This window comes from Oreochromis niloticus, linkage group LG11 (genome assembly GCF_001858045.2).
Source record: "Oreochromis niloticus isolate F11D_XX linkage group LG11, O_niloticus_UMD_NMBU, whole genome shotgun sequence".
In the NCBI taxonomy this organism is placed as follows: domain Eukaryota; kingdom Metazoa; phylum Chordata; class Actinopteri; order Cichliformes; family Cichlidae; genus Oreochromis; species Oreochromis niloticus.
This window is the reverse complement of record NC_031976.2, coordinates 27,473,124-27,485,600: the sequence shown is the minus strand read 5'-3', so window position 1 is coordinate 27,485,600 and position 12,477 is coordinate 27,473,124. Positions and strand designations below refer to the sequence as shown.

The 12,477-nt window shown below is 41.2% G+C and overlaps 1 protein-coding gene across 2 annotated transcripts; it reads left to right on the top strand.

Annotated features, from left to right (window-relative positions):
* The first annotated feature begins 7,142 nt into the window (after positions 1-7,142).
* On the top strand, positions 7,143-11,101 carry cnr2 (cannabinoid receptor 2). Of its 2 annotated transcripts, none has more exons than XM_003450524.5 (3): positions 7,143-7,241; positions 8,830-8,883; positions 9,028-11,101. In XM_003450524.5, exons 2-3 carry the CDS (start codon positions 8,838-8,840, stop codon positions 10,113-10,115), a joined length of 1,134 nt encoding a protein of 377 aa, XP_003450572.1. In that variant the 5' UTR covers positions 7,143-7,241; positions 8,830-8,837; the 3' UTR covers positions 10,116-11,101. The 2 variants fall into 2 exon arrangements, with proteins under 2 accessions (XP_003450572.1, XP_019220059.1); XM_019364514.2 differs by having other exon boundaries at positions 7,146-7,241; positions 8,801-8,883.
* Positions 11,102-12,477: the final 1,376 nt, after the last annotated feature.

Genomic DNA, 12,477 nt, shown 5'->3' with positions numbered 1-12,477 from the left:
TTAACCTGCCTTAGTGCCCCATGGTGCCTGAGGTAAGGTCGGGCAGCTGCTGACTGAGACACACTGCATGTGCATGGCAGGTGTCATTTTTATTCACTACTTTAATAGAAATTTTCTATTCTCATTTAAAGTATTTAAGTACTTAATCATATGCTTAGATGAAGTGTGTGTATGTGTCAGCATGACCTTGTGAAAACTCCTATCTTTGCTTAACGATGTTTCACTATGTTATCTGCTAACTGTGAGGGCGTAGAAGGACTAAACTCCCAAGCTTCCTGGGAAAAGATAGTGGGAGTTGTTTTCAGCCCAGTAACAGCCCATTGGACAGAAACCTGTTGTAACTGGGAAGATACAGAGAGTTGTGCGTGAGGGTATAAAAGAGGAGCTGAGACACCCCAACGGCAGAGCGCTCATAACTTAGACCTGTGATGTTTTGATGTGTGTGTTCGCTCTCCTGCATGCATGCGGTAATAAAATAGCTTGACCACAGCTGACCGTGTTACAGACCTTTTTTTTTTTACAGAAAATTCCCCGACACTACAAATGATTCATCCAAGTTTTATGAACTCAGATTTTCATATACAAATGACCTACTCCTGGAGAAAAAAAGAATATTAAAAATTTATATTAGCACTCCTGACCCACTTGTTGCCTTCACCACTCATTTCTGGATTTAAATGAATAATTATAATTGTGAAAACTAACAGGAAATATCTAGACAAAACATTAGTTTAATTAGTCCCACAAAATACACTAAACTATCAATTGGAACTGATTAATACATAAATCAATAACTACTATCTAAATTAAATAAAGAAAAATCTGAATAGCAGAGGTTGGCGGTATTCACAGGTATCAAGTTAATTACATCTAAATGTAAATTTAGATGTAATTAACTTGTCCAGCACGACTGCAGTTAAAAGACTGTCGAGTGTGACTGTTGGCACAGAAGAGGTCCGAGGTCAGAGGCCTCAGACCTGAGAGCAGAGCTGTGTTTTTAATTCTCTTGGTGAGAAATACATAGAGCTTACACAGTTGTGGGTTGTGGGAAGTCTGGTCAACGCTACAGGATGTGGCTGTGACCTATTAAAATATGCATTTTCTTTACAGTACACAGATAAACAGATATCTCTGTGAACTCCATCGAGGTTCCCACAGCATGCATAATTCTTATGTTGACAAGTGTAGCTAATACTTGTCATATTTCTTATTCCCTCAAAAAGAACCCTGATCATGTCCCAGTTGAAGTGAAAGTAAACAATGCTGTAGTTTATCTGTTAAAACTGAATTTTTAAGCAAGTGAATATCCTTGTCCTTGTCATAATTAATTGAGTTATTACAATAAACATACAGCTAGGTCCATACATTTTTAGACAATTGCACTTTTTTTGTAATTATGTCACAGTACACCAGCACAGTAAATTTCAAATCAAACCATCAAAATGGGATTGAAGAGCACAGTTTAATCTTTAATTTAAGAGGTATTTTAGGAAGTACAGCCATTTTTATACGGGTATGAAAAACATTGTTTTGAACAATAAAGATTAAAATGAACTTGTATCAGAATGATTACAAGATAAAAGTATGGTGAAAGAAAGGAACAGCTCATGATCTGTCTGTGAACTATGTTATATGTAGGCATGTGTGGCTACCGGTGGAACTGGGCCACTACTATTTATCGAAGTGCACAGTATACTCTGCTCAGATCAACCAAATGCTGCAAAAGTGGTCAAAATGTGCTTCACAGTGCAAATGAATAACGACTCAAAACACTCTGAAAAAGCAAACCAAGAGTTTCTCAACATAAAGAAATTGGGCAATCTTGAATGGCCAAGTTAGTCACGTGATCTTGAACCTAATGAAGCATGCTCCTCAGTTATTATAAAGAATGCTATAAGTTTGTGAAGGTTCTCAGTCATCCAGGTCATCGTAGTCAAAGGAGTTTGCAAAGAAAAGCGTCTGGACTTCTTTGAGTTGCTTGAAGACGTTTCACCTCTCATCCGAGAAGAACTTAGAACTTAGAACTGAAGAAGCTTCTCGGATGAGAGGTGAAACGTCTTCAAGCAACTCAAAGAAGTCCAGACGCTTTTCTTTGCAAACTCCTTTGACTAATGCTATAAGTTGCCTTAATTTCTAATATGAAGGCAGAGAGACCCATAAACAAGCAGCAAATAAGAGGAAACATTTGGTGATATGCACAATTTACAGGGGCACAGACACAAACAGTGGCAAAATTACAAAATTGTATTTTTGTCCAAAACATTATGAACCTGAATGTAACCCTCCTCTGTCACACTAGCTCTCTGCATGTCCTCCTTCATTGCGTATATCCATGAATCTTCCTTTTTTACTCCTGCCTGGCAGCTCTATCTTCAACCCACTTTGCTGTCCCTCCTCTGTACATGTCCAAACCGTGTCAAACCTGAGCTGTCCCTCTGATGAATTCATTTATAATCCCGTCCATCCTGGTCACTCCCACTGAAGGTCTCAGCATCTTCAGCTCTGCCACCTCCATCTTCAAATCGCCTTCAAATCCAAAGACAAAGAGGAGTTGAAAAGGGTGCAGAGAGAGTTGAGGGGACTGATAAGGAATGGGAAGGACAGCTACAGGCAGAAGATGGAGAACCAGCTTCAGCAAAATAACGTTGGTGAAGTCTGGAGAGGCCTCAGAACCATCTCAGGCCACAAACATCAGAACTCTCTGCCTGGGAGGGATGTGAGGTGGGCAAATGAACTGAATCATTTCTTCAACAGATTTGATTCAGCCATGAGGCAGTCTCCAACATCGGCTGCAGACTCACCCACCCCCACTGCTGCTGTTGCACCTCTGACACCTCAGACACTTCACACCTCCTCTATTCACCCTGCTCACTCCTCCCCACCCCCAACAACAGCATCCAATACACACTCAACACAAGGCTCCAGCCTGTCTCTCTCAACCACCCAGGTTAGGAGGGAACTGAGGAGGATTAATGGCAAGAAGGCAGCGGGTCCAGATGGCATCAGCTCGAGGGTCGTCAGGTTCTGCGCGGACCAACTGTGTGGTGTGATGGAGCACCTCTTCAACCTGAGCCTGAGGCTGGGGAGAGTCCCACAGCTCTGGAAAACCTCCTGTGTTGTACCAGTGCCAAAGACTTCACGCCCCAAGGACCTCAACAGCTACAGGCCGGTGGCTCTGACATCCCACCTGATGAAGACCCTGGAGCGGTTGGTCCTGGCTCAGCTTCGGCGCCTTGTGAGCTCATCACTGGACCCACTTCAGTTTGCCTACCAGCCTGGCATTGGAGCGGATGATGCCGTCATTCACCTCCTACATCGCTCCCTCTCTCACCTGGAGACCGCTGGGAGCACTGTGAGAATCATGTTCTTTGATTTCTCCAGTGCCTTCAACACTATTCTTCCCTCGGTTCTGAAGGACAAGCTGGAGAACTCTGGAGTGGACCATCACCTCACTACCTGGATTTTGGACTACCTCACCGACCGACCACAGTATGTGAGGACTCAGGGCTGTGTGTCGGACAGGGTCGTCTGCAGTATGGGGGCCCCACAGGGAACGGTTCTGGCTCCGTTCCTCTTCACCATCTACACTGCAGACTTCTCCCACAACTCCACCCAGTGCTTCCTGCAGAAGTTCTCTGATGACTCTGCAATAGTCGGCCTCATCACTGATGGGGACGACAAGGAGTACAGAGGACTGACTCAGGACTTTGTGGACTGGTGCCAGCTGAACTACCTCCAGATCAACGCCAGTAAAACCAAGGAGCTGGTGGTAGACTTCCGCAGGCACAAACATCCTCCACTGCAACCACTGAACATCCAAGGTATGGACATCGAGGCTGTGGACAGCTACAGGTACCTTAGTGTTCATCTGAACAGCAAACTGGACTGGACTCATAACTCAGACGCCCTCTACAGGAAAGGGCAGAGCAGGCTGTACCTGCTGCGGAGACTCAGGTCGTTTGGAGTGGAGGGCCCACTCCTGAAGACCTTCTATGACTCTGTGGTGGCCTCAGCCATCTTTTATGGTGTGGTCTGCTGGGGCGGCAGCATCTCTGCTGGGGACAGGAAGAGACTGAACAGGCTGATCCGAAGGGCCAGCTCTGTTCTAGGATGCCCTCTGGACCCAGTGGAGGTGGTGAGTGACAGGAGAATGGTGGCTAAGCTGTCATCCCTGATGGACAACATCTCCCACCCCATGCATGAGACTGTGACAGCACTGAGCAGCTCCTTCAGTGGGAGACTGCGGCACCCACGGTGTGGGACGGAGAGATTTCGCAGGTCTTTCCTCCCCACTGCTGTCAGACTCCACAATAAAGACTTTGACTGATCTAACACACACATCCACACATGTGCAATAATACTAAAGTGCAATAATCCTTTCTGGCATCGTTGTATTTTTACTCAGTTGTATATAGCATTTGTATTCTATTTTTATCTTATTGTATATTTTATTCTATTTTATTCTACTGTATATAGTATTTTATTTTATTCTATTCTGTACAGTTGTGTACTGTATTTATTCTTATCTTATTTTATTCTAATTTTTCCTTCACAACTTTTGCACTGTCGTGTGGGACTAATAAAGGTTATCTTATCTTATCTTATCTTATCTTATCTTCAAATTGTCTCCAAACCATACATCACAGCAGGTCTCACTACCATCTTGTAAACCTTGCTTTTCAATCCTGCTACTATCCTTTTGTCACAAATCCTCCCTGGACACTCGTCTCCACCCACTCCACCCCTTCGTGCACTGTTCTTCTTCTTCACTTCAAGTCCTTAGCACAGCTTTAAATGTAACCTGATGCTGAAACAGAGCTTAATAACAGCTGTGTATGATAAACGGCAAACGGGGATGATGAATGTAAGACGTTTCCCACGACGATGTAATTGAAAGCTATTTGAGTCAGAGATTTAGATTTATCTGTGTGCTTTTGCAATTTTCATTTGGTGCGTTTCATTTCCATATTTAGAAGTTGAACCTTTCATTTAACAAAAACAAAGTAAATAATTAAGCATTATTAAAGAATTAAGCATCCAAGTAATTTGATTTTTGCCTGATCATTTTTTCCTGTGTTCTTCATGTCAGTGAACTGATACTGCTCCCTGAGGGTCTGGCAATCTGGAAATGAGGAGCGGAAATTTGATTAATGGATTTAATCCAAATCCGTCTGAAGCAGCAGAGCTGGCCCTGATGTTTGTGTCCAAGGCAATTTCTGAAAATGGATTGTGTAACAGGATGATGCAGTTCAACAGATAATTGAACATTTCAGCTTTTGGTCTGTCCTGTTGTCTGTCGTGTTTATGCTGCACCTGGACAGACAGTGAGCGAGTAGAAATCTTATTGAAGCTGTGCTGCCTGCTCCTAATCACATTTCCTGCTTTCTGTCCTGCTGACTTTATCAGGTCAAAGGAGGAGAAGACACAGCCCGTGCACCAGATATCGCTGCCTTTCCGCGAGACATTTTTGTTTCCTTTTCTTTTAAAACAGTCATGTAGTAGAACACTAACTCCTTTCCTTCATGAAATTTGATATATTACTTAAATTCGTCAGACCCAGTTACCGACTTTGTGTTATTGAGCATGATTTTCTCTAAATGCTAAAATAGGTTGCTAATTTATTTCAGATTGCCTCAGGTATGTGATTTAGAGATCTGATTAAATTGTTGTCAAACTAATGTAGCCTATTTTTACCACATGGGACTTCATCTAAATTAAATGACCTCATTGCTGAGTGGACTGCTTGGTGAGTTTGTATCTCTAATGAATAATCTTTAAACAAACTTTTAACTTGTCACCTTTAGTCTGATGCTTTTGGCCAGTTTACTGACTTAATCATATTGTCTACTGAATCAGGGTTGCCTAGTATTGCCCCCTATGTACTGCCACCAGTACTACAATACAATGGGCAAGTGGACTACTCGCCAATTTACATAAAAGGCTTTCGAGTCAAGTGAGTCAGTGCTATCACTCTGCAGATAGTATTTGACTAGTTCAACTTCAAAATGCTGAACTGGACACTTGAAATCCTGGCAAAGTAGCGTGGCTCACATTAGAGTGAATGTGGTGGTGGTGAAATATAAGGATCAAAAATCAAACATGTAGTCCTTACAGCCCATTGTTCATTCAGTGGGCTAGTTTCAGTCATTGTGCAGATGCATTGTTTATAAAGTTGGGGGAACCTGGAGTGAGCTGAGACTGAAGAAGTCACTTAAATGGGTGATTTCTTCCACTGAAAACGCCACGCCCAGATGAACAGAATCAACTTTTATTTCCGAATAAATTATTTGTGAGTCCAGAATACACATTTCATGTCTATCCACATTTAACTGTTGAGTGTTCTTGCACCATATTTATCATAATATGTGTGCCAGCCAAATGCAGGATGCCAACTTCTCCATCTAAAAACCTTTATACGGGTTTTCACAATACTGTAGTAACCATCTGTTTTCTTTCACTTATCCAATTCCTGGCTCATGTTGGGGGGGGGGTTGAAGTCTACCCCAGCTCTCATAGGGCAAAAGGCGAGGTACATCCTGCAGGACAAACAAGAAAACCAAGGAATTAAAGCCATCTTTAACAAAAAGAGGTGGAAAACAATTGCTGTTTAAATAGAAATAATCTAACTGAAAGAGGGCTTCACAGTGACTAGGACAGTTCATTCTTGACCTTACGTAGTTCGTTAGAAATAACAAAAGTTCTCTTACTGAGATATTTAAGCACCATAAGAAGCTGTTGGCACTTGCAAAATATGCTGCAAAACCCAATGTGGTTATGACCCACTTCCTCCTTTTTTTATGCTTTTTACACTTAACATTTGATATCTGACACTTAGTAATCTTGTTGGCTTTTCGCCACAGTCCAACCTCATGAAGCATACATGAAATATATGAGAGACTTCAAAATTCAAAAGGGTTGATCTTTGAATGATCTACTGGTAATCTCTATTTCTGTTTAAGAAAATATTACGGAAAAAAACAAACAGACAAAAACTGGAATTTGTGACATAGATTGGATAATTGATCAAGAAGTGGGCTTGGTTTTTGTTTTATCTCAGACTTGCGATGTCGTCTAAGCAGCTCCCGCCCCCTCATGTCATCACAGCTATACCCTCCTTGTCTTCTCCCTTCATGTGCACACCAGTACTCACATTTGCTGGTTTGCGTGTCATGCGGCTTCAGCTCTGCAGCTAAGAGGCAGGAAATCAGATCTTTCAATAGTTTGCCAAGAAAGAAGAGAAGGTGAGCTCTTATAACTTTATTTAACACAGTTAAAAATTTTCTTTTATATATGAGATTTAGCAATTTGGTTTAAGTAGCATTTTGCAAGTGTGAAATTGTTAGAAAAATATATGTTTTCTGCAATATTTCTAATCTAACGTTCAGAGAGTTGACCTGCTACTTCTGACTTATTTTAATAAAGTCTCCGTTTCCTGCAGTACATAAAAGAAGAGTGATTTCAAATAGTAGTTTTATTTTTATTTTTTTATTCCAATTCTGCCCAAAGGGTTCCTGATCTTTTGTAACAATGTGTCAGGGTGCAAAAGTGAGTCAAGGAGTTATTGCCACACAATGCTGTGCATGTCACCACAATGTTCATAAAATGTCTCTCAATAAGGATCTTTCGCAATATGCGCTTCCTTTGGCCTTATACATATGCAATTTTTATAGTCTTCACAAGGCCGTGTCACAGATACAGTGGAAACAGTATAGCATGGTGTAATTGGAACAATGCCACACCTAATCTTATTTATATAATTTCTGAGTGTTTATCAGCTGCTCTAGAAATATATTGCTTCAGGAATATTTTGATTAAACCCTCTGTATTGCATCAGTCATGCTGTTCCCCACCAAAAAAAAAAAAAAGAACAAAGAAATCCTCAATCTTAAGCCACTTTGTGCAAACATTTAAAGGCAGTTTTTTTTCATTTATAACAGCATAATTTACTTCAATCTAATGTTTTTGCCTCAGCTTTCCACAAACCCTTTAATCTATTGATTGCATACGGGCGACGCACTTCACTGGAGATTGTTTAATTCAACTGTGGCCTTCACCCACTGATAAAACGAGTAAATACAGTCTCCTCTGATTCCACAAGAGGGCACCAACATGGAGCTCCTGTACAGTGATGGCACAACAGCAGCCTGGAAATATTTCACGCACAAAAAGCCAGCTAACAAAAACTACATAATTTTATAATGCAGAGTATCCACCCTAGGGAATAAACATTTATTTGATGTGCATAAATGTTCCTGACATGAATGGGGAAGCTAAATGTTTTAGAGATATAGTAGCTGAAATTTCACAGTAACAGTGGACATATCATGATGAAAAATTGGCTTATTTTTTAACATAACAAGCACAAGGATAGATCTCTGTGTATTTTTAAACTCAATTCAGCCTTCAGTAAAAATGAAAGTGTTTTATGGCTTGCTTGAGACCATGTTCTACCAGGCGACTATCTCTCCCGTAACATCATCAGCTGATACTGTGATGATCGTCTGTTTGCCTTGGCCTCTAAATGACTTTCTGTCTTGACTCAGAGACGTTTATGTTCCCTTTAAGCTCCAGCTTCAATGTTGACAACGAGATAAAAAAGTAATCACGTTTTCTGGCTTGTTTGTTTCTCCACGGGAAGTTACCTGTCCCATCCAACCTAATGTGACATACGTCAAGGTGACGGAATCTTAACACATAAAGATGTGGATGAAATTAGTTTTCTTATCTTCTGATCCTATATTCAGTTCAGATTCTGTAGAGACATCTGTGCTTCATAAATAACTTGTAACATTTGTTACAGCTTTTTTGTACTTCATTTCCTAATTATAGTAGCTGGAATGACGGACAGGGAGACAGCTACTTCTGTAGAGCATGGACACACAGGTAATATCTCATCAACAATATAGCTATGCAGCTTTCCATAAATGGTAAAATTCAGTTCTGTGTTATATAAAAAAAGAACATCTGTATGTACAGTTGACTGGTCAGCTAAGACTTGTCACGGTACTGATTGTGTTTTTCTCCCAGTTAACAAGTCCTGTGTGAATCTGTCATGCTACATGGTCCTGAGTGACAAAGAGAAGACAGCCATCGGCGCCATCTGTTTCCTGGCAGGCCCTGTCACACTACTGGAAAATGTTCTTGTGCTGGGGGTGATTGCTAGCACAGCCACCTTACGAAAGCGGCCATCCTATCTGTTTATTGGCAGCCTTGCTCTGGCTGATGTCTTTGCCAGTTGTTTCTTCACCATAAGTTTCTTACACTTTCACCTCTATGATCTCAAAGATGGCCCAGACGCCTACCTCTTCAAGCTAGGTGGTGTCACCATGGCCTTCTCTGGTTCAGTGGGAAGTTTACTGCTGACTGCTCTGGACCGCTACCTCTGCATCTACCAAGCCTCGACTTACAAGGTGTTGCTGACACGGCGCAGAGCCCTGCTGAGCCTTCTGATTCTCTGGAGTACAATCATCTTCCTCTCCTTCTTACCTCTAATGGGCTGGAGGTGTTCCACAGGCTTTACTCCACCTTGCTCACGTTTGTTTCCCTACATCAATAAGCACTATCAAGCCTGCTGGACCAGCTTCATCCTTGTGATTCTGGTTCTGATTTTGGGGGCTTATGCTCTCATCCTGTGGAAGGCCCACCGCCATGAGTCCTCAATGACCAGCTTCCAGGGAGCAGCAGGAAAAGGTCAAGCTCGCATAAGGATGGATATCCGGTTGGCTCGCACCTTTGGCCTGATTCTGCTCATACTAGTGGGCTGTTGGGTTCCTGTGCTTTCTTTCATGCTAGTAGATGTCTCCGTGATCCTGACCCATGACCAACAGCGGGCCTTTGCTTTCTGCAGCACCCTCTGTCTGGTCAACTCTTCAGTCAACCCACTGCTGTATGCCCTGCGCTGTCGAGAACTACGAATTGCTCTTTTGCGGATGCTGCAAAAGCTGTGTTGCAAAGGAAGGTGTAAAAAACTCACAGAAGACTCAAGCCATGGACTGCCCTCTGCAGAAGACAACTGTACTGCTTTATCTGAGGATGAGATGCCCAAGGCCAGAACCACCCGACCTGACTCCATTTCAGAAATGGTGTACAGTCACCAGCTGACCATGAGAGAGTGAAGGAAGCTGAACGTTAAAATAAAAGAGAAGCAATACAGTTTATGAAACACGACCACTGTTAGCTAGTGATAAACACCATCACTGTAGATCAGGATAAAATCTGTCTATACAAGGAAATGTCACTTACTGGTTTTTTTTTTTTATTGTAATAGCAAATAAGCTTGTAAATAAGTAAACAACACATGATAACAGTACTTGTCAAAACAAAACACAAACCCTGGGAATTACAATGTGACCATTACACATTACTTTAACTATAAGAGATTATAAGGTATGTTGTTAACCATTAATCCGTAATGTTATTACCAGTTAATATGCTTAAAATAGAAAATGATAGTTACACAGAGGACACAGGGAGCTTTTTTCAGCATTTTGCAATAACTGCACCCAAAAGATTTGAATGGAAATAAATACCTCTGCACTCAATCAGACTAAGTAAATTGTTTTGTACAAATGTATGCTACTATGTGTTACTAATATTTAAGCACACGTAAAGGTCATTTACCTTTGACCTCCATGTTTCCCCTCTCACTACTTTACCATTCCGTGAAATCCTGTGTCCCGTGAACTGAACTGCTGACTTTTGGGTTTGCCATTTGTTGCTAGCATGATTCTTTATTTTTCAGTGTATGACCCAGAGCACGCAGGAACAGAGGAAGCAGTGGGTCGCCGATCTGCACATGAATGCCAGGACCCCACAGAATTTCACACAATGCTCACTGCACGAATCCAAGCAGCGTGCAGAGGTGAATGGAGCAAATGTTAGGAAGAGAATGAGCATAGACACTAGAACAGTCTTTGCGATAGTAAAAGCTGGCAGCTGCAGTAGAGCGCACACTGATATGCAGTTACACTCACAGTGACACACAGCGTAACAGAGGTAGATAATCAGAGCTGCCGCTTGTTGATTTAAGGTCACAGGAAATTCTTTAGAACACCTATTCCATCCATCGTGTGAACTTATTAAAAATAACACTTGGTCTCGACGGTGTTTGTATTTTTTTTTAAAGCAAATTACACAAGTACATTTCTTTTATCTGATAAAGTGGGCCCATGTATCTGTCTTTAGGGTGACTAAAGGGACGTTGTTTACAACAGCAGACAATCTGTGAAATTAGCTAGCAGTAAGGCACATGACTGTGTTGGAGAAGAGATAGCAGCAGGTGGTGAACAGAACGAGTATGTGGCTTAATTTTTCTCACTACAGCAGCAAAAAGTAGGGCTACACAATTACTGTAAAAATGATAATCTCGGTTACTTCAGGAAGTATTAGGATTGATTATTTAGTGTCATAATCTGACTTCCGAAACGCTGAGAAAAAAAAGTGCCTGTTATTCCTCGCCTAACTGAAACCAAAGCGTTTATAAAGAGCCGAATCGGTTTTACAATTCTTGGTAATCAAAGTCTGCCTTCCTTTGATGTTACCTCGAGCCGAAGTAAACCTACCCCCACCTCTAAGGGAGTGAGTTTTAGAGAAGCATGAAAACACACAGCTGTAAAGGAAAGACAAAATGAGAACTGCAAAAAAGAATGCAGAAACAAAATCTCTTGGTCATTTTCTTTACATAGGATAAGATGAGCTTTATTGTCACTCCAAGCAAAACTGGAACTGTTGGGAGCCATCGATTTAATCAAATTAAAGCCAAAAATTAAATGTAAAGGATGATCATATGTATACACTCATTTAAAACTAATAGTCTAAAGTTATAGCCTTGCAATATATAAACAAATAAAGTTATTTTATAAAGATTTGGTGGAAAGTGTTATACAATCAGGTGGTGTTTATAAAATTCTTATATTGTTGAGGAAAATGCAATACAATGATTGGAAATTTAACAATAAACAAATTAGGAATACAACAGTGGAGGAAATTAATACATTTTTAAAGACTTATGTCATCTTCATCTGCCTCCATCTCACCCTTTACTACATCCATGAACTTTCTCTGTGGTCTTCCTCTTTTTGTCTCCATGTTCAACACCCTTTTTCCAATACAGATTCAGTATCTCTTCTCTGCACATCTCCAAGCCATCTTAGCCTGGCCTCTCTAATGTTATCCCTCTGATATACTTATTTCCAATACTGAAAGTCTTAGTATCTTGAACTCTGCTCGACCTCCACTCTTTTTGTTAGTGCCACTATCTCCAATCCACATATCATAGCAGGTCTCAGTATCATCTTGTAAACCTTTTCTTTCAGTCTTGCCAGAGTTACTACTGCAATCATGGACTGGTTACTTTTTGCTGAGTCTGTGCTTGGTCACTGATGTGATCAGATAGCAAACTATCTCTATGCGCACATGTTTAAATGCAAGAGATAATGGATTCAATTCTTCTTCTTATGCAGTGTAAAAAAGCTCCAT

Excerpts from the sequence above, each read along its gene's own strand:
- cnr2 (XM_003450524.5), top strand. The coding sequence starts at position 8,838 with ATGACGGACAGGGAGACAGCTACTTCTGTAGAGCATGGACACACAG. Across the intron at positions 8,884-9,027 it reads TGTAGAGCATGGACACACAG|TTAACAAGTCCTGTGTGAAT; the intron begins GTAATATCTCAT and ends TTTTTCTCCCAG.